The sequence below is a fragment of the Apis cerana genome, linkage group LG15, assembly GCF_029169275.1.
Source record: "Apis cerana isolate GH-2021 linkage group LG15, AcerK_1.0, whole genome shotgun sequence".
NCBI lineage: Eukaryota > Metazoa > Arthropoda > Insecta > Hymenoptera > Apidae > Apis > Apis cerana.
In genome coordinates, this window is record NC_083866.1 from 9,360,001 (window position 1) to 9,382,133 (window position 22,133).

General features: G+C 20.5%; 4 protein-coding genes and 1 non-coding gene across 8 annotated transcripts in view; 2 read left to right on the forward strand and 3 right to left on the reverse strand.

The window, feature by feature from the left end:
* The window catches only part of LOC107997381 (uncharacterized), a 5,644-nt gene extending 2,277 nt beyond the window's left edge, over positions 1–3,367 (reverse strand). Inside the window, exons 1-4 of one of the 3 annotated variants that reach the window (XM_062086167.1) lie at positions 2,740–3,367; positions 2,118–2,193; positions 1,532–1,655; positions 1–1,365 (exon numbers count right to left, since the gene is read on the reverse strand). The exon at positions 1–1,365 is cut by the window's left edge and continues 1,720 nt beyond it. In XM_062086167.1, the coding sequence (XP_061942151.1) occupies positions 1,288–1,365; positions 1,532–1,655; positions 2,118–2,193; positions 2,740–2,824 (363 nt within the window). In that variant the 5' untranslated portion in view covers positions 2,825–3,367 and the 3' untranslated portion in view covers positions 1–1,287. The remainder of the gene's footprint in view (positions 1,366–1,531; positions 1,656–2,117; positions 2,194–2,739) is intronic. The other 2 variants (XM_062086168.1, XM_062086169.1) reach the window with 2 other exon arrangements.
* Positions 3,368–4,316: 949 nt separating this feature from the next.
* On the reverse strand, positions 4,317–10,453 carry LOC107997413 (PTS-dependent dihydroxyacetone kinase 1, dihydroxyacetone-binding subunit DhaK). Its single transcript, XM_017055992.2, has 11 exons — positions 10,371–10,453; positions 10,015–10,207; positions 9,827–9,893; positions 9,102–9,212; positions 8,020–8,108; positions 7,420–7,636; positions 6,789–7,034; positions 5,866–6,255; positions 5,450–5,700; positions 4,883–5,010; positions 4,317–4,482 (listed from the first exon to the last, which is right to left on the reverse strand). The coding sequence occupies exons 1-11, from the start codon at positions 10,436–10,438 to the stop codon at positions 4,356–4,358; spliced, it is 1,887 nt and encodes a 628-aa protein (XP_016911481.1). The 5' UTR covers positions 10,439–10,453; the 3' UTR covers positions 4,317–4,355.
* Positions 10,454–11,299: 846 nt separating this feature from the next.
* Positions 11,300–22,133, forward strand: part of LOC107997433 (RAD50-interacting protein 1) — a 37,574-nt gene continuing 26,740 nt past the window's right edge. Inside the window, exon 1 of the mRNA XM_062086162.1 lies at positions 11,300–11,551. The gene's annotated coding sequence lies outside the window, so the exon portion shown is untranslated. The remainder of the gene's footprint in view (positions 11,552–22,133) is intronic.
* Positions 12,026–21,612, reverse strand: LOC107997382 (calcium uptake protein 1 homolog, mitochondrial). Of its 2 annotated transcripts, none has more exons than XM_062086164.1 (11): positions 20,035–21,612; positions 19,108–19,255; positions 16,821–16,980; positions 15,896–15,933; positions 15,453–15,567; positions 15,111–15,271; positions 14,237–14,353; positions 13,961–14,085; positions 13,654–13,781; positions 12,754–12,843; positions 12,026–12,344 (listed from the first exon to the last, which is right to left on the reverse strand). In XM_062086164.1, the coding sequence occupies exons 1-11, from the start codon at positions 20,253–20,255 to the stop codon at positions 12,190–12,192; spliced, it is 1,458 nt and encodes a 485-aa protein (XP_061942148.1). In that variant the 5' UTR covers positions 20,256–21,612; the 3' UTR covers positions 12,026–12,189. The 2 variants fall into 2 exon arrangements, with proteins under 2 accessions (XP_061942148.1, XP_061942147.1); XM_062086163.1 differs by lacking the exon at positions 16,821–16,980 and adding an exon at positions 17,687–17,846.
* LOC114577495 (U2 spliceosomal RNA) lies at positions 21,270–21,465 on the forward strand. Its single transcript, XR_003697639.1, has one exon. It is a non-coding gene; the product is annotated as a U2 spliceosomal RNA (small nuclear RNA).

The following is a 22,133-nucleotide window of genomic DNA, read 5'->3' on the forward strand; positions in this document are numbered from 1 at the left end:
GAACAAACGAACGAACGAACGAAAGAATGAACGAACGAAAGAAAAACGAAAAGAAATCAATGGCTAAAATTAGTGAAGCACGAAAGGAATTTCAATCACCGTGATTGGAGGAGAGATGGATCTAGCGATCGATCGATCGATCGAAAAGCGATCATACACAACGCGAAACAATATTTAATGTTTCAAATTCTCGATATATCTATAAGTAGTTGGTAATGTGTCTTAAGTTTTCCTTCCGAAGCTAGTAAGAAAGCCAAAAAAAAAAATAAAAAAATAAATAAAAAAGAAATAAAAAAAATAAAAAAACATAAACACTTTTTTAAGAAATATAAATAAGTATATGTACTTCTTCGTGGATGTCGCGATGATATAACAAGAAAGGATAGAGTGAAAGAAAAACATTAGGGAAAATACATATGTTTGTGGAAGAAAAAAGCGATGCGATAATTTAAAGAAAGAAAACGATAATATTATAAGCAACAAAAAGTGCTTTTATGAAATACAATATTATTTATACCATCCTGATGATATATAAATATATATATATCTATATCTATATATATATCTATATACACTATATCTATTCGAATTAAGTTTATAAGATATAAAAGATAAAATAAATTCACGTACTGCGTAATAATACAAAGGTATAATAAATATCATATACGTATACATATATACACATATATACGTGTACATGTAATGCACTACGTGTAGGATATTATAAATAAATAAATAAATAAATATATATATATATATATATGTATATATGTATATGTATACATATACATACATACACAGATATGTATTTATTTATTTATTTGTACACGAACTATCACAAGTGCGCGCGCGTACATGCATGCACGCAACGGCACGCACGCACCCATGCCGCAAAAAACACCATTAAAAACTCGGATTACAACCAATATAATAATATTAATATTGTAATAATGCGTAGTATTATGTTATAATTAGTATTGTATTGAATAATAAAGGTTGTCCTACATGTGAATATACCAAATACTTTTTCTCGAATCCTCTCTCCAAATGATCGATTTCGTAAATATTAATCTATTTTACATCATCGTAACATTTTACATTTTGGTCATTGCTACATTATATTAAATAAATAAGTATACAGTCGATTTCACATATTGATTACATAGATTGACATTACATAGAGTCCCATTACATATATTGACTATTTGCATATCATAATAATATTTCTTTTTATAATATTTTTTTATTTTCCATTTCAATTATCATTATTCAACATTTATTTATGATTTATGTCCCAATAATGTTCGCCGTAGTTACCATCCTTATCGCCCCATTTAACCTATATACAAATTTAATTTTTTTTTTCTTTAAAAAAAAAAACATTGTCATAATCAATATGAATAATAACAATTAATAGTCATTAGAATCAAATTGTTTATCAATTTAAATTTATTTACTTTAAAAAATCTTATATATATCATAAATATCTATTCTTCTAATTATTCAAATTTAATATTTTTTATCATCTCACCTTTCCACGATGACGATTATTCGAAAGATCTTTTTCTTCGAACCTTTGTTCCCATTGAATTGGATTTTCGCAAACGTAGCCAAATTGTAATTTATCATCTTTTTGATCTTCTATAAAAATATCTCTAAAACAAATTTAACAATTCGACCTTGTCGTGCAAAATTAAGGATTATTAATATAGGATATATAGTATAATTAAGGATTGTTTTCGATTTGCATTTAATTGATTAAAAATCGATCCTATTTTTTTCTTTTTCCTTTATATTATCCGACATAAAAATACGAAGAAAATCTATAAATGATCTATAAATAATAAGATTTCGATTTAAAAAGAAATTCGCTTCTCGCTTCTTCTATACGTTTTTATGATTTTAATCTTTAATTTTATTTCTTTGAAAAAGCTAAGTTTTTCAAAAATATCTAATTTTCACGCGTTATTGTGAAATCGAACAATCCCTTTAAAAAAATTTTTTTTTCGTAATAAATAATATTAATTAATTAATCGCCTTTTTTTTCTTCTTATTATAATTAAATTATTGAATTATTCTCGAGACATTAAATGTTTTAATAGTATAATAGTACTAACTGGAATAGTTGCTTCTTCATTGCATTTCCTCCGTAATTTTCATCGGTTGACTTTCTCCATAATTTTTCGACTACATCTGTAAATTTGCACTATAATTTTCATATCTTGGATAATTATTATAATAATTATCTAATTCGTGAACTATAAAAAATTAATTGAAATACTTATTTATTTTTATCGTTTTTAATATCATAATTAATAAGTTCACTCGTTGATTAAAATTTCATTTTTCTTGTTAAAAAATCTTGTTAAAAATTATTCTATTATTATAATATTAACTGGAATACTTGTTTTTTTTAAATTGGAAATCACGAAGAAAAATAATATTAAAGAGTTATATTCATAAAAAAATAATATAATTATTTATTTTTTCATATAATAATAAATATATATTCTTATAACAGTAAAAATATATATAGGAATCATGTTATTTTTTCAGAAATCAAAATTTTCCGTTAGAATAATTATAAATCATAGCCATTATATATAGAAGGATAAAATTTTTTTTAATTTTTTTTTTTTGCTTTTTTATTCCCTTTATTATGATCAAATATTATATTATTATATTATATTATACAATTATAATATTTAAAATTAAAAAAAAAAGGATAAAACAGATTACCTGAAGGAAGTTTATATTCCTTTTTCGAAACACTTGTAATAACGAGAATAATTATGTGAAAATATAAATAAAAAAATTTAAACATATTAAAATTTATCGGAAATGATTATAAAGAGTAAAAGCTAATGTATCATCGATCAAGTTTCAATTCAAACTAATCTATCCGAAAACCGTTCCTGTTTCACGCTCTCATTGTTTCAACATTATCGAACAATGTGAAAGTTGAAATACAATATTGTTATTCTATAGTTGATAAATTATAAAATGAGAAGATATCGAAATATGTAAGTAAATAAGAATATATATATATATATATATATATTTTTCAATGACGTCGATGTTTGATCTGACATATTAATCGTTACATATTTTATATATATATATATATATATATAATTCATAATCATTATATATACATATTTTTATGTTTTGATATTTTATAAATATTTTTTTATTTTATTTTCACATTACAAATTTATATTTTACAAAGAAGTTAATCAAAAGAATATCAGATCTTCAATCTCATAAATTTCCAGACCAAATATAGACAAGAAGGAAAACATGATAGGATAAAAAAGACAGAGGTAGAATAAAAACATTGAAATCAAACATGGAAAGAATAGTAAATAGAGATAAGATAAGAATGGATCATTAATCCATCTCTTCATATTTATTTATAAAAACAATTCATCAAACAAAAAAGATAAAATAGAATAAAATAGAATAAGTTAAAATTGAGAATTAATACCAAAAATATCTCTTCAAAAATATTGACGATCAATTTCTACTCTATTTTTATCTTTTTCTCATTATGTCTCATTATTTATCTTTTTATATATGTTTCATTTGAAGCATTCATCTGAAGATGGCTAATTCTCGAATTTTTAATCTGTCTCTAAATTTTTTCCCATCATTTTTTCTCCTAATCTATATATATTCTTCTAGAGCTTGATTAGAGACAAAATATGAGATTTTAATTAATATTTTTATCACAATTTATTTTCACTTTTAAAACTATACTGTGTTTTAATCTTTAATATAAAATATATGCATTACATTCTCGATTTAATAATATATTCTGTACAGTGAATAGAATGCAAAATTTTTATTTTTAAGAATAAAAAATTTTTTATAATATATATTTATATTTAAAATATAGATTTTTTATTTCCTTAATATACATGTTGCATTTAGCACATGTATTTTAAGATTTAATAATAATATATATAATATATTATAATATAATATATAATATTTTAATAATAATAGTATTTAATAATATTTTAGTAGTATTTTGGTACAAAATATTAAAAATTTTTATTTTTAATTTCTTTTTTTTTATTTATCACAATGAAACATGGTGGTGGAAGAAATTAATTTTTTTTTAATATAATATTATGTAATATTTGTATTATTATGTAAAATTAAATAGAAATATATTCTTTTTATTGCAAAATTATTAAAAATGTTTGAAAATTTTTTTTACAATTTATATCTAATTTTTATATTAATTTTTTATAATATATCTATAGAAAATTAACAGATTTTTTATTACAATATTTATTTTTTATTTATTATTATTATTATTATTATTATTATTATTATTATTATTATTATTATTTGGAAAAATGGAAATTTTTAAGTACATCTGTAATAGCATTGACACAAGTTACAACTGCAAATGCACCAGCATCGACGTTTTGTAAATATTTAGCTTGTTTTACATAACTAGCACGCCCTACCCTGTAACACAAATTAAATAAAATGATTAATCTAAAAATAACATACAAATTATTAAAAACTATACTAAAAACTATATATATATATGTTTAAGAATATATAATATTTTTTTTAATATTTAATAATATTTTTTGATTCAATATATATTGTTCAATATATGAATCAATATATATCGTTTTTTATATATAATTTAAAAACCTTTTTCATATATATGATAATTTTTCTTTATTTTAAAATTAAAATAATTATTTTTTTTTTCTACTATTAGATTGAATAACACAACAAGCAGAACAAAATTATCAAAGGAAAAATGTAGAAAAATTACATATTTTTATGTATAAATATGAAATGATACATGATAGGAAAAAAAAATGAAAAAATTATATTATATAATTACGCTTACATAGGTTTCATATGTTTTGTGGCCTCACACGCTTGCCAAGTTGATATACGTAACGCGTCACAAATTTCTCCTAATGGTTTGTGTACCGTTCTATCAAGAGTATCGCAAAGAGCATTAAGTGGATCAATCTATAATAATAGAAAAGAATAATAATATCAATAATAAAATTATGATTTCTAATAATTATCATTTTATAAATTTCAAAATCGTAGTGTATTAAAGTTAGAATTATGATACAATTAGGAATTTTAATTAATAATTAAATATATAATTCTAATTAAACAATAATGACAAATAAACTTTGTATTTTGATCAACATTTCATAATCATTTTCTTATGTATTAATACTATTGAAATAAATTATAATTTAATTTATATATGAATATTGCTAGTATATAGAATTCAATTCTTTTGATGAATTTTATAAATTACAAATCAATTAGTTATTCAATATAAAATAATAAAATTATAAAAATTTATCGCATAAAAAAAATTTATAAACTATGATTTATCATAAATCAACAATTTAACATAAATGACTTTTCTAGATTATAATATAATACTAACCAAAGATCTATCTCCTGGCATCGCTTTTCCATATTGCGTTAAACTATTTAAAGCGGTACGAAACGCATGAGCCCAAATTTCTGTCCAATTTTTGTTTATAGGTGAAATTAATTGAGTGCTAATAGTAGTAAAAAATAAACAATATAATGCTCCGGATGCACCACCCATTTCTTCTTCGGCTATATGCGCTAATTCAAGAAATGCCGACGCTGGATGTGAAAACTGTAATTTATCTAAATTTAACAAAGTCCCTGAAAAATAAATAAATAAATACAAATATCCAAACGAAATATATCAAATCGAATTGCTTCGGATTAAACGAAAAAAATTATATATTTGATATTATTAACATCAAATATATAATGAAACAAAAATAATTTTTTTTTATTTATTTTTACAATACGGAAAATACGTACTAATGGCAAGTCTCTTAAGTGTTGATCCCGCATCACTGTCTCCGCATCCTCTATCTAAATCGTTTAGATGTTCTTCTTCTTTAATCGCATTCTCGCAAGCATTTTTTAAGCAATGTTTTAATAAACCTTGTAAATCTGAAGGAATTTCTATACCAATTTGATCTACTTTTCGTATTACTTCATGTTGAATGATCGGTTCTGATGGTTCTATAGGAACGCTAAACTTGCTACCTGGCCATTTTGGTGCATCAGTTGGTGCATCGAGACATTTAAGAAAAAGACTTTTATGTTTGTCAGGTAATTTTAGAAGCGTAACATGTACTCCAGCGCTATTTAATGATGTCATCACCATTCCCCAATATACTCGAACAGGATTTACATTCATATTGCCTGATTCGAATAAAAAACAAAAGTATCAAGTTATATCGATCGATTAAATGAATCATATTTATATGTATTAGATACATAATTAGATCAAAAAGAAAATTGACAAAAAAAAGAAAATTTTGTATAAAATGATATCAAAATATACGCATCGATCTCAATTTTTTCAAATTTGCATATACCATGATTACCATATAATAGTATAGTTATCAGAAAAATTAATGAAATGATCAAATATAAATCGAATGCAATATTGATAATAATAATAAAGAATGCATTAATATAAAGTTGTTTTGAAAACTTTATATTGTACATATACTAATTTGCCAGTAATGATTTTCAAATGATGTATATATTATATGTATATATTTTCTTCTATAATTTGAATAATCGATTATAAATAATTGTATTGTATATTCGTTATTATTACGGTAATGATATGTATTATTTATATTGTCTCTATCACAATTATTTTTTCATTTTTTTCTAAATAGTATTATAAAAAAATAATATATACGAAGATTTAATCTTTTTCTTACGAAGTACTTTAACCACATCGTGAGCTACTATTCCTTGTTCCAATTGACTTAATGCTCCAAAATTATTAATAATAACTGCAACTGAATCTCCACTTTTTAAAGATAGTACGTTGCTTATGCGGTCCAACATCAATGAAGCTATGTCATACGATGGTTTTAATTTCGTTTTTTCATATCCAGCCTCTCCGTGAATTCCCATTCCAACTTCGATCTCATCTTCTGCAAGTTCGAACATTCGACGTTGGCCTGTAACATATAATATATAGTTTTATAATTTAGTTTTACAATTTATTTTATTTGCTTTTTAATTCTATTCAAGATATAGTAAAAAATGTAAACAACGATTTTTCATTTTCTTTCGATCTCACTTTGATATTTAGCATAATTGCGATCATACCATTTATATTTTTTATCGTAATTCACTGAATTGTTGATTACAATTTGAAAAGAGATCTTGATATATGATAAATAAAAGTGATATTCTTTTTTTCTTCAATAAATTTTTTCCCATAAAAATCGAATTTGATTCAAATTATAATGGCCAACATCTTTTTCAACTCAAAATAAATTGTTTTAATATATATATATATATATCATATTCCAATGGAACATCCCTTAACATTAAACTGACCTGGTATTGCACATGCGGTCAATCCAACCGAAGTAGTAGCTAAATTATCCAAAACATCGTGTGCAGTTTTATATACTGTTTCAAGTGGTAATCCTTCTTCCGCTAATGCACCAGCTATTTTAATCACAAATACAACTCCAGTTAAACCACGTTTACCAGCTCGACTTTGATCTTTTTCCGGTATACTACAGTCTTCGTTTACATTTAGATTTGCAACCTAAAATAAAAAAAGAACGGAACGAGTTCAATATGTAAATGGAAAAATTTAAATTTTTATAAAAGAAAAAGAAACCTGTCACATCCAAAAATAAATAATTTTGATGTAAATAGTAAAAAAAAAAAAATATGTGTGAATAATGAGAATTACATTGTACATATATATGTACATTATGTATATATATATATGCACACATATTTATATTATAGACAAAATTTTTTCTACAATTTGAAATATGTAATGTGTAAGTAAATAAATATTAAAAAAACATCTTGTGATTTTAGTAACAAAATCTAACTCGCGAAAATAATTACAAAAAAATAATATATTGCCATACGGGAATACAAATGATATAAAACGAGATAAATTTTTTTTTTCTTTACCTTTATACCTTTTTGTCTAGCTTTCTCGACTGCTATTCCAAAATTAAGACAATCTCCAGTATAATTCAGACCGATTACTAAGACACCAGCTAAAAAATATATTATTTATTCACATATGTATTCACATATATATTGGTTTGAATTTTATTATCGAGAAATCAAAAAATTAATAATTTTAATATTTTTAATTCAATAAATATACTTGTAATATTTTTTCGCACCATGAGATTTTTATTAAATTGAATCATCGCATTAAAATATTAAATTTCACGAAATTTCCTTCTCTTTTGTTTATTATATGAATTAATATTAGCCTTACATTCGTAATAATTATCTTAAATTGTAATTTAATTATGTTAATTTAAATAAGTTAAAGGATATTTGTATCTATAAGATATAAAGACATTTTATCTAGCTGGTTTTTAACACAATATATCACGATTATAAATTATAATATATTGGATTTTAAATAATATTTCATGATTGATTATATAAAAAACGAAATATACATCGTATATATCAAAAAATAAAAATAAAAATATGAATTAAATTAATAATTTAATTTATTCTGTTAAATTATGTATGCTGTATATAATTTCTTGATAGAGGAATATATATTTATTATCATTAAATAAATAAAATCGTTGATTTGCATAATTTTATTACATACAAAAAGATTTTCTTGTTGAAGTAAATAAATAAATAAATAAATATTCACAGCAAGTGTTAGCAATGCCATTATCGATATGTGATTTATCTATAATCGTATAGATCCATAGGTTCTTAATATCAAAAATTAATATGAAAAATAAAATGATAACGAAGAACAGAAAGGAATTATCGCGAATTGAGATAAAAATTTGATGAAAACAAAAAAAAAAAATTAAAAACTTATATGTATCGAAAATTTTATCAATGTATTATTGAAATTTTTTCTAAAGTAAGAATTAAAGTAAGAATATATATACATATATTGATTTATATATAATAAATATTTACTTATTTCATAAATAATGATAACAAGTTTTTAATTTATAAAACGATAAAATGAATTTAAAAATCCATGAAATTTTTCAACTTACTTTTATTGTATTCGGAAACACGATTGATAGCATAAGAAACATGTTCCGATGGTGGTGCAGAATATATCGAACCTGCTACAGCTGCAGCCAACATACCATTACCAACGTAACCTTGGAAGTATTTAAAACAATTTCATCATTTACTTATAATTTGCTATTATATATATTTAATATATATTTAATTATGATTTTTATAAAATATTAATTTCAATGTTTTAAAAAGTAAAAAAAAAAAAGAAATTCATGTCTGAATTTGAGTTTTAGAGAATTTGAATTAAAAATTTTCGGCTTTTTATATTGTTTTTATATTATTTTGCAGATATTTAATAGTTAAATATTTAGAAAGCGTCCGTTTTATATATAATTCATTGGATTATTGGATTATATATAATCCATTGAAGAGTATATATATATAATCCATTCAAGAATTATATAAATGAAATTTCTCATTTGCATAATATATCACGTAATATTCAAATTCTTAGTTTTTTATAGAATTATCGATTCAATAATACAAATGCTTAATGTATGTACTTAATTCAAATTACCTTTTATATTACCTTTATAAATATATATTATAAATTTTACAGAATTTGTATATAAATCAATTTAAGAGAGATATTTTCATATTTTTATATTTACTAGCAAAAAGAAAAAAGAAAATAAATTTATATATATAAAATATTTAATAATTATACAGATAAATATTTTCGATATTTTCTTACCTGATGCAAAAGGTTCATGTCCACTTCCGCCACCACATATTAGAGATACTTTTCTTCGATCTCGAAGCTGCGATATACAATATAATATATTATTAATAAGTTTATTTAATATAAAATATCTTACGACAAATTATTTTTTGCGTTACATTATATAACAATGTTAAATATGTATAAGGTTATATACACACCTTTGGCATAAGAACAACTTTGTGAGCTACTTGATATTCCAATTGCGGAAATGCATATATTACACCGTAAAGAGACTCTTTGACGGTATCGTTAACGTTATTATGTAAGGTTTTCATCATTCTAAGTAAAATCTTCGTAGAATTTAACTGACCAAAATATTCGTAATGATTCATGAGAACCTCGTTCGGTACACTATAAATGAAAAGTTTATCAAGATTAATCTTCGCTCAGAGGTCATAAGTTATCATAAATTATTCTTTCGAATTAATAATAATAATAATAATAATGTATATTCCTCATGAATATCAATTATTTTAGGAAAAATGCAACTGAGTAATACAAAGAGATTATTTACATTCTGTACACAGGAGAATTGCAATGACATGTCTTAATGACCTTTGATAATAATTGTATAGCACGCATAGATTTGCAATTTATTACGTAATTTATATTTTAATAATAATAATTTATATTTATATTTAACCACGTATAAGGATTGCCACGATAAAAATTCATTCGAAATATTTCAGATTTTGTTTTTATTTATTTTCAATAACTTCACAGCTTTAAATCGAATTTCATTTGATAAAAATAAAATATTAATAGTGAAGTTATTGATGAAAGAATTGATATATATGATATGAATTGATATGTATATATATATATATATATATATTCATAGCCACATATAATGATTATGCAACATATTAAAATTCATTCAAAATATTTCACATTTTATTTTTATTTATTTTCAATAATTTTAATAAAACTTCACTTTTAAATCATGTCGAATTTGAAAAATAAAAAATTAATAATGAAGTTATTAATGAAAAAATTGATATTATATATACATATTCATAAATTATGCAAATATTAAATAAAACTGATAAAAACACTCATATTTTTAATATATAAAAAGTAAAGCAATAATAATAATAATAATAACAATAATAATAATATTTGATTAAATTTGAGCATTTATCCAATTTTTATACGATAATAATAATAAAATTTTAGATATCTTATAGACACATATGATCCTCAAGCTTTCGTTCGCTTAAATCCCATAACACTATTCTTAAATAATTCCTTCTATAAAAAATATTTACATCATATATCATTTATATATATGTATATATATAATCATTTATATCATTTATATATATATATATTATTATATATATATATATATCATTTATATATATATATTATATTTTGCAAGATTCTTATCCTAGAGATCTCTATTCGAGAGATATATAGATTATAATTGATAAAATATTTATATCAAAGATTAAGACACATTGTAACTTTGAAAGAGAAACGATGTGTATCAAATTGATTCTCGTATTTTATATAGTCACGCGCCAAAAATAAAGATATAGACAAGGAAAGGAAACGAAATGATGGGACAAATATAGGATAAAAATTCAAGAATCAATGCCATTTCCAGACTGCAACAATTGAAATACATATAGAAAGGACAGCAAATAGTAGAAAAATATAAGATAAAATAAAAATTGAAGATCAACACGAAAGGTCAATTTTAAAAAAATATCTTTAACTTTCAAGAGATGGCATTCATCTTTAATTTTATATTGCATTTGAAAATATGTCTTTGACACTTGAGATAGATAACATGATTGACCAATTCTTATTTTACTTTCATTTTTCTTCCCTTTATTTCGATATCTATTTCATTTACAACATTCTTTGCAACCTTAATTTCAATATTTTACTATCTCACCATTTCCTCTCCTTGTCTATACTTGTTCTTGATTCGTGATTTGTAATCATAAACGAGGTACGATATATCAATTGAACACATTATTCATCGTTTTTTTTTCAAAACTTATATTATTGATATTTCAGAATATAGAACATAGATTCATTAAATTAGTTAAGTCTGTTTTATCTTATTTTCGTTTGTGATTTTATTTTTTTAAAAGTAGATATCGATGAATTGATATGTTTTTTTCAAGTCGAAAAAAATGAGTCAAAACACAATACAAATCAAATAAATCTAATATTTATTTTTTTATTCATTATACATTTAGTAATGATATTACATTTAATAATGATATTCTTTTATTAAGATAAATCATTTTAATTTTAAATCATTTTAAATTTAGATTAATAAATGCTATAAAATATATTTAAGCTGTAGTAATTTAAATCTAACTATCAACATGCATATTATAACTGATTTTTAAGCACTTCATTATTGATTCAATCAATTTTACAAAACCAGTATCTTTTGGCTTCTCCAGTCCACGTAGTACTCTATTTTTCATTACAGCGACAAATTCTTTGTTGCTCAATTGGCCATCCACTGAAAATTAACAAAAAGTAATGTTATTATTTTAATCAAATATCACAATATGTAGAGTATATATCAGAGATCACATTATGCCAAACTAAATATAAAATATATCAAAATAATATAAATATTCAACAATATATTTATAATATTCTATAAGATATATTTTAATAGATTAAAATTTCCAGATTATATATTACATTCTTAATATTCATTCCATATCAAATATTAATTATTTCGTGTTTCAATAAGAAACATTAAATGAAGAATGATATTTGTATTATAAAGAATGTATAAAGAATTACAATATTATAGATTTACTAGTCATATAAATATTAAATGTATGAAATACGAAATAATCAAATCTTTTATATATTCAATTAAAATTTAAAATTTAAAATAAAATTTAAAATAAACTTACTATTTTCATCAAATATTGTGTAAACTACTTGTATTACATGATCACTCAAATCAACATGAGCCACTGTTTTTGCCACATGTTTTAGAGTTGCTATAAAATAAAAAGAAACTATATATTATATACTATATATACTATAACTGTACATATATATAGTTATATAGCAATTAAATACAATCAAAATTTATTCATTAAAAAACAATTATTGAAATAATTTTCAAATTTTAAATATTTAATAATAATAATTCACATTTAAAAATTTTATTTATCACAAAAAAATTACGTATCAAATCATTATATTATATGTTTATAAATAAAATATATAATAAAATATTTAATTTTGTACAAATAATTTGAAAATCATTTTAATACGATAAATAAATATCATTATATTTCCAAAAATAAAGTTAAAATAACTATAAAGTTAACTAATAAAGTTAAAAAAAAAATAAAATTAATAACTAACTAAATTATCATTTCTAAATAAACAAAAAAAAATTAAGATTAATGAAATTGATGTTTTGATGAATGTTTTAAATAATTAAAACAAAGGGAGCACAATAATCCTCAAAGATCCTCCATAGTATATAAATTTTTTATCTAAGCACTATAATATATTTATATAAATTGTTCATATCATTGAGTCATTAAACTATATTCGTTTGCGTATAAATTCATGCTCGTGTTCAAGAATATTTTTATCGATCTTAAATTATTAATAATTAATCGAATATCCCGTATAATAAAAATCAATGCACTTTAAAAACGAAATAGAAATATAAAAAAATTAAAAATAATTAATATAAACTTAAAATAAAAAATATAATTAATATAAACTTATTTTAAATTGATCTATGATTTTTATATATGATATAAATGTTATTTTCAATAATAATGAAAAACCTTGATCGATAGATGCTCCAGCAATATGATAAAATGTCAAAGCCGTGTCCACGTCGTTAATATTATTTAAAAAGTGAAAGAATTTTAGATATTCATCTTTATTTATTCCCTTTGGATTATCCTTAAAACTGAAAGAAATAAAAAGATTTATTAAATATTATATTTGAATATTGAAATATTTGTAAAATTAAAATACTGAATTTGAATATTTATTTGAATATTTATATATATTGAATATTTTTTTTTATTTAAAAATATTATTCATATTAATTACAATAATTATTATATTATTATATTATTATATTACCGTTTTTTAACCGTTTTTCTAATTTTCGCTTTCTTTTTGTCAGGATAGCCAGCATATGCGAGTAATAGTTCAGTAAAATCTACTTCAGTAATTCGACCATTTTCGTCAGGATTTCTTCGTTCAAACTATAACAATAATAACAATACAAATATTAAAATACAGGAAAATTCGAAATATCAACAAAAATGAAATAAATTTAAATAATATTAATCGTCGATTTTGAAGAAAATTTTAAAAAACGTAAATTTCAATATAATGTAATAAAGAAAAATTTACCTCTAAACTAAGTATTTCTTTTTGCAATTGCTGTTGAAAATCCAAAAATTTTTCAATTGTTAACTTTTTTTTCATATTTGATCCAAAAAAATATGTAGTTAATGCTGAATTAACACCCTAAAAATTAAAGATAATTAATAGAAATATCTCATAGATCTCAGGCGAGTGTATAAACACACACATATACGCGCGCGCGTAATTACATTAAATGTAATTACAAATTATTCTCATAAATGCTTTTATTAAATTGACATCATTTTTATATAAAATTTTCTTCGCTATTTCTTGGAATGCACATTGATTGGTTATTGCCAATAATAATTAACAATGAAATTTCATCAATTCATTCCAAATATCACGATTATCACAAAATATCATGAAATATTCTATTATGCATTTTTGGCATGCCTTTTCCTGGCGAAATTCAAGCAATCTTAAAATATTTTTTTTTGCGATTTTTTCTCCGGATTCAAAATATGATATTCAATAATATTACAAGTTATGTTCGCAATTTGATGAAATATGTATTGAAATATCAATTTGAAAGGTCAATTTTTATAAATAATTATATCTTGTTTGTACAAAAATTAGTTTTAATTAATATTTCGAAAAAAATGTTTCAACAGCATTAATAATTGTATATACAATAAAAAATATCGGTTTTAATTTAAAAATCCAAAATTTTTGTAAACATTTCTAAAATTCGCAAAGTTAATTATTAAATAGCATCCTGATTTCCTTGAAAGCATACAATTAAAATATTTCTTCATATTCAGTATCTTATATATTTAGATAAACAGATTATATATTTTAGATAGATATCTAAAAAAATATATATAAAATATTATAAAATTGCAAATAATTTTTTACTCACTTTAAACATATTACCAGTAGCAACATGATCACGATGTCGATTACCAATACTGGTTTGTTGACGAATTAATGTAGCAACTTTTCCAAATTCTTCAGAATCCACATCACCATCTCCATTAAAATCAAACATTCTGAAGGCAATTTCGAAATGTCTTCTGGAAGCTATAGAAAAATTTCTTAAAATGAAAAATTATTGTTTTAGAAATATTAATTTATAATAATCTAGTTTAAAAAATCTATTTGAAAAAAGAAATAAAATTTATAATAATATATTTTTAATAATATTATTTATGTAATATTTATGTAATATATATATTTATGTATGTATATATATATAACTTACTAGATAATACAGTAAGCAGAAATATATAATCAGAAAAAGTAATTAAACCAGCGCTTCCAAGTTTATAAAAAATACTATCTTCATCTAAGGTCAATTCTAATCTTGTATGAACATTCTATAAAAAATAGATAAACATAATATTAATAAATATATATGCATTAAAATATACACAGAGATTATTATATATTATTATATATTACACATTAAAAATTGTTTATTTTTAAATGATTAAGAATAAATAAACAATGTAAAATTTTACATCTAATTTTTAATAATAAAATAATAATAGAATAAATATATAATTGTAAAAATTCTATATATATAATTTAAAATTTAAATGTAAAATATTTAAATGTAAAATTATTTTATTTTTGTAATATGTAATATGTAAAAAATAAATTATTTAATTTAATAATCTGAATTGAATTTAAAACTTGACTTACTTTAGGATCATAGCGTTTATATTTATCCAGCCCAAGACCTAAAAATAATTACATCATTGAAAAATATTGTAAATAAATATAAATACATAAAAAGATATTTAAGAAAATATTTTTCAAAAAACATACATTTAACATGCAAATATATCATCCATATAATGTGTAAAATCAATGATAACAAAACTATAATTATGAAATAAAAAATTCAAGTGATATATGTAAAATAATAATAATAAATGTATATATAAAAAAAACAACGAAATATTTATTTTAATTTATTTACATTAATTGAAAAAGAAAAAAACATTTAATAATTTATGTAAACTCATTTCTCGATTCATATTTTATTTTTATTTCTTTCATGTTTTTCTTTTATTTTTATATTTAAAAATAAAACAAAAAAAAGCATTTTTAAATTTATTTTTTAATTTTTAACAATTAAATATTGATGAAAATATCTCTGGACGCGAATATATCTCTTTAGATGAATGAATATAGGACATCTCAAGAATCAGGAAACAATAATCTTCAATAATTCAATAATATAATATATTCAATTCAATAATATATAAATAATAATTTATACATAAGTATATATTTATATAAATATTTATGCATATATATAATTTATGCATATACATGCTTATACATATTTGTACGTAAATAAATAAAGTATTATAAATACTTGATGTTTTGTATTTGAATTTATAAACAGTAAAAATATTTTTTTCAAAGAATAACGAAATTAAATTTTTTTTAAGAATTAACAATCTCAAAAACATGTTCATCTACAGAGATTAAATTTATATCTATAATTTCTTTTTCGAAACAGCATAAATAAATTAAAATAAATAGCATTCAAATCAAGAATTGAGTATACTACAAATATTGATATCTATACAGCAATTCGATTTTCATTAAAAATTACCATCCGGTTGTTTGACACCAGGAGTTATTGATCTTAAAAAGTCATCAGGTGTCATAAAAATTTCATGGATGTCGTTGTTAATCATTTGCAGTGTAGCAAAATAGCGAAATACTTTGTCAGGAGTAGAATAGTGTCTTATACGATTTTCATACTCTATTATCTGTATAGGAAATAATTATTTTTAAGATGACTTATTATATAATTTATAATTTATATAATTATTATATAATTTCTAAAATAAATTTTTATAATATTAACATTAGATTTAAAATACATGTCTATTTAAATATAAAAAAAGAGCATATGTAATATAATATATAATATAATTTAATATCGGTATTAATTAATAATTTATATAATATATAATTAATAATTTATAATAATTTAATCACAAAATTTTGGACAATTGTGGTAGAAAAAAAAATGTTATACAATTTCTCAAAATCTATCATTCTATTGTACAATTTCTTTCTATCTTAATATATGCAATTTATAATTTCACTGTTTCTTTTTCCCCCCTTTTTTTTAAATAAAACTATATGAAATTTTTATAAACAAAATAAATTTTCATAAATAATACGAACCATATATTAATATTAAAAAAAATATATGACAACTTGCACTTTTTCAAACAATTTTACAATTTTACAATTTTAATTAAATTTAACTTGTTATTAATAGAGTAAGGTATAAAATTAAAGTTTATGTTAGTTTCATTCAAACGTAAGAAGCACAATGTTAATTAGATCAAAAAAAATAAATCTATATTTCTATAAGATAAATAAATAAATAATAGGATATTTTTAGTAATTAAGTAATAAAGAGGAATAAAAAAAAAGTTATTATAAATGGGAACAAAATAATACCGTCTGGTTGTTTCATGTCAGGAGTGATTGATCTTAAAAAGTCATCAGGTGTCATATAAATTTCAGTACCCTCTAAACTCGATACTTTTATGGTTGCAAAGTAACGAAAAATTTTATCAGGAGTCGAATATGCTCTCAGACGATTTTCATATTCTATAATCTGTAATACATGTATATTATTTAAAATTGTATGAAGTTGTAAAAAGATGTATCTATACAATATTTGTAATAAATATCTATTAATAAAAACGTAGTTCGATTTTAAAATATCTTCTCTTAAATATCTTTAAATTTTCTTGCAAAAATTATTCCTAATAATAAAATTAATTTAATTTAGAAATTTATTATTGAAAATAAATGATATAGGGGCTTATATTTCTTTTTCTAAATATTATATAAATATATAAATTACGTCGAGTAAGCAAACTAATCCAATAAATAATATTCTTACGAAAGAATAAGATTCCTGAGTTAAATGTATGATTTAAAAATGACGAATTAATTTTAATTTTATTTACATATGGATATATATAATTATATTTAAATTATTAACTAATTGTTAAGAACTTTGTTTTTTTATAAAGTGTTATTACATAAAATAATATTTAATATAATAATTAATATATTTTTTAACAATTTTATGTGCTCTTTTTATTTTCATTTTATTCATAAATTCAGATAAAAGGATTAATTAGTAAAAATTTTTAATATAATTCTTGCCATTTATTTTCTTTTTTTTAATTTCTTCTAAATTTCTAATTTTTTTATAATTACTACGGTAATAAATATTTTTCTTTTTTATTATTTATCTTTCTTCAGCTTATAAAATATTTAATTAATATAAAATCATTAAATTATAATAATAATATATTATCTATTTTATGCCATGCGATATTTGAACACAAATGTGCGAATATTTCATATAAACATAGTTATATGAACTAGCGAATTTTCGTAATTGAATTTTCTATTGAAAAGAAACAGATTTTTTTTAAGGAAATATTTTTAGAAATATATAAATATATAATATATAAATATAGAATACATAAATAAAGAATACATAAATATTGAACAAATTTACAAAGTTCAAGAATCACATAATGTATTAACAGTCAAATTCCTTATTTCGTCGAATTCTTTATTTGAATCATAATTCAAATATCAATTGCGATTCGAATAATTAAATTTTCTATAAAATATTAATATAAACATTTTTCATTATACAATTTACATTATATAATGCATATAATATAATGCAATAATAATATTGATAATATAATAAAATAGAAATCATTGATATAATTTACAATTTTAAGATAATTTTAAATATATATATAAATTTATTACATATATCTTTAAATAATTTCAATTCAATCATGATTTCATTATTTATCTTTCATTGAATGAGATTTATTACTAACCTTTCTATCACGAAAACCAATCCTTTCCTTTTTCTTTTTTTTCTTTTTATCCTCTTGCATTTCATCCAATTGTTCATTTTTACTTTCATCATTTGATTCTTCATTGATGATCATTTCAGCAGCAATTACCGTAGAATATTTTTTCTTTCTGAAATAAAATATAAAAAAAAATAAAAGTTTATGAAATTATTAAATAATTGGAATAATGATAATTTTCTTTTGAAAACACATTACAAATTATATATGTATTGTTAAATATTTTAGTTTAATAATTTATTTGAATTGTTTAATTTATGAAAATATTAAAATAGCTGCAAATTTATTAAACTATATTGATAAAGAATTACAAAGTCTATGATTTTTATTATCTAATTTGAAAATATAAAAAAATTAATTAAAAACTAACATAAAAAATAATGAATAATAATAAATAATATAGAAAAAATAATATTATAAAGAAATATTAATATATAATTGATGTCAATTGCAATTAAAACAAAATTATTTATATTATATATTAAAATTTATAATTAAAGATTAAATATGTTAAAATATATAGAGTTATTGATATGTTGATAAATTTTTTTAAATATATTAAACAATGATATTGAATAATAATTAATTTACATTCATATTTAACTATCATTAATATTTCAACTTATTTTTTTCTTTACAATTGATATAATAGTAAAAAAGTAATATCATAAAAAAGTATATTGTTAAATATATAAAATCCTTTACAAGAAAACATAAAATTTTTTTAAAATTAATGAAATACATTCAAACATAAAATTAATTGTTCAAATAATAAAATAATACATTGTTTTCCTATATTTATTGAAATTTGTTAAATCATTTGTTAAAAATATGGAGAGATGAACGACAATTAAGAAAACATTGTTATATATTATTAAAAGAAAAGCTTACCCATTCCAAACAATAAGACTGGTTATAAAACAAGAAACGATGAATAGAAGAGAATAATTCTTTTTGTTTTTCTGTTTTTTTTGTGACAAATATGTTAAATTGTTTGCAACCGAATCTCGTAGATAATTATTATTATTACCAATTATCAAAAATTTATATGATTGATTAATATTTTTTCCTAAAATGTTTTGTCGTAAAATAAACCTAACCTTGGAAAACATTATTCGAAAAATATTTTTTTTAATTTAGATATATGTAAAAGTACATTGACACTCGAATTCTAATTTCATAATAGATTTTAATTTTAAGATTAATTAATTTTTAATCATACTTTTTTATGAATATATTTTTCCAATGAATAATAGTTTATATTAATATGTTCACATTTTTTTACTATAAGAATTTTATAACAAAAATATGCATAATGTACTATTAAGAAATATAATAATGTTCTTCTTTAATGTATTTATCAAAACTTTAAAAAAAAATTATCTTATTTAATAAAATAACAGTTGTATACAAAATAAGATATAAGATTTTACGCCATACATATATATATATACATAATGCTATATAGTCGATAGTCAATACTATCATCGCGACTTACTTAGATTATATACTTCATGAATAACCAGTCTTTTTTTATTAATAATTTATTACAAAGCTACAAATAAAATAATTTATTACAAAGCTGTAAAATAAAAGTTTTTGCAAAGAAAAATATTGTTTGAAATTATTTTAAGAATTTCTAGTTTACAAATGTTACAAAATTTTTGCTGTATATATATATATATATATTTATACATATATAAATAATGTTAAAATGAAAGCTTAAAAAAATTTTGTTATAATTTAATAAAAATCTTTTATAAATTAATTCTATAAATGAAAAATATTGTTTATGAATTTTATTCTTGATTTTTTGAAAGAAACATTTCTCTTAAAAACTAATATAACTTAATATATATAATTTACATCCCCAAAAAAGAATATAGAAACTTTTATTAATATTATTATATTTTCAAATTAATATTTTTGCATTTTTTTTCATTTATAAAACAAAACAAAACAAATTATTATTATTAAAACATTTTTTATCAATTTTTGTAATATAAAATGTAATATAAAATATTATTTTCATATTCTATCACTAGAGGGCAAATTAACTTGCATGCCTCTCACAAGTGAAATTCTTCAAAAAGAATATAAATATATATTGAAAAGTGATATGTAACATCGCTTCTCGGCCTGTTGGCTAAGATCAAAGTGTAGTATCTGTTCTTATCAGCTTAATATCTGATATACTCTCGAGTGAGAGTTAAAAGTATTATACTGATTTTTGGAACGTGGTGGAAGTTTTCCAGAGCTTGCTCTGCTTCTACCGTGAGTCGGCTTGACATTGCAGATTTGTCGTGTTCCGGCTCAATTCTATTTAAAATCTAAAATTAATAATTTTGTTAGATAAAATATGTATAATTCAAGTTTGAATTTTAAATAAGGAAACCTAAGTCTGTATATGTGGAGATAAAAAAGATTATATAAGAAATATATTAAAAAATATATTAGAAAAAACAGTAAAAAAATAATGCATCTATTATCATAAATATTTTTTTGCGAATAAGAATCTTAAAAATCTTTTTCTCTTTAACTATTTAACGAAATTAAGATTACTCACTTGATTCCATCTCGTCTACAATTAGGCTACAGAAAAAGGTATAAATGTTTAAAAAAACCCATTGTTTCTTTATTTTTTATGTAGCTCCTCCATAAAATATTTTAATTTTTTAATTAATATTTTAATTTTATTAAAATTTATTTCATTTGTGTCAATCATAGGATATTTTATTTATTTAATTCATAGGATAAATACATAAATAAATAAATAGAATAAATGGAACTGATTGAACGAAATGACATAACAAGATAATTTAATGCTTCTCTTTTTAAATTTACTATAAATTAATTCATAATTTTTGACAGAATCTAAATATAAATGTCAAGGATTTAATACCAGTTGGATATCTTAATAGTTCCCAAATTACGAATAAATATATATGAATTACATAATTATGCATACATAACAGATTATATTCGCAGAA

Bases quoted from the DNA above. Each gene is read 5' to 3' on its own strand.
- LOC107997382 (XM_062086164.1), bottom strand. From the start codon at position 20,255: ATGTTTTCCAAGGTTAGGTTTATTTTACGACAAAACATTTTAGGAAAA. The intron at 14,354-15,110 runs GTGAGTAAAAAA...TTTAATTTTTAG, and splicing joins CTACTGGTAATATGTTTAAA to GGTGTTAATTCAGCATTAAC. The intron at 13,782-13,960 runs GTAATATAATAA...TATTTCTTTCAG, and splicing joins AGAAAAACGGTTAAAAAACG to TTTTAAGGATAATCCAAAGG.
- LOC107997413 (XM_017055992.2), bottom strand. From the start codon at position 10,438: ATGCGTGCTATACAATTATTATCAAAGGTCATTAAGACATGTCATTGC. The intron at 9,213-9,826 runs GTAAGAAAATAT...AATACTTCCAAG, and splicing joins ACATGAACCTTTTGCATCAG to GTTACGTTGGTAATGGTATG. The intron at 7,637-8,019 runs GTAAAGAAAAAA...TTTTTATTTTAG, and splicing joins CTAGACAAAAAGGTATAAAG to GTTGCAAATCTAAATGTAAA.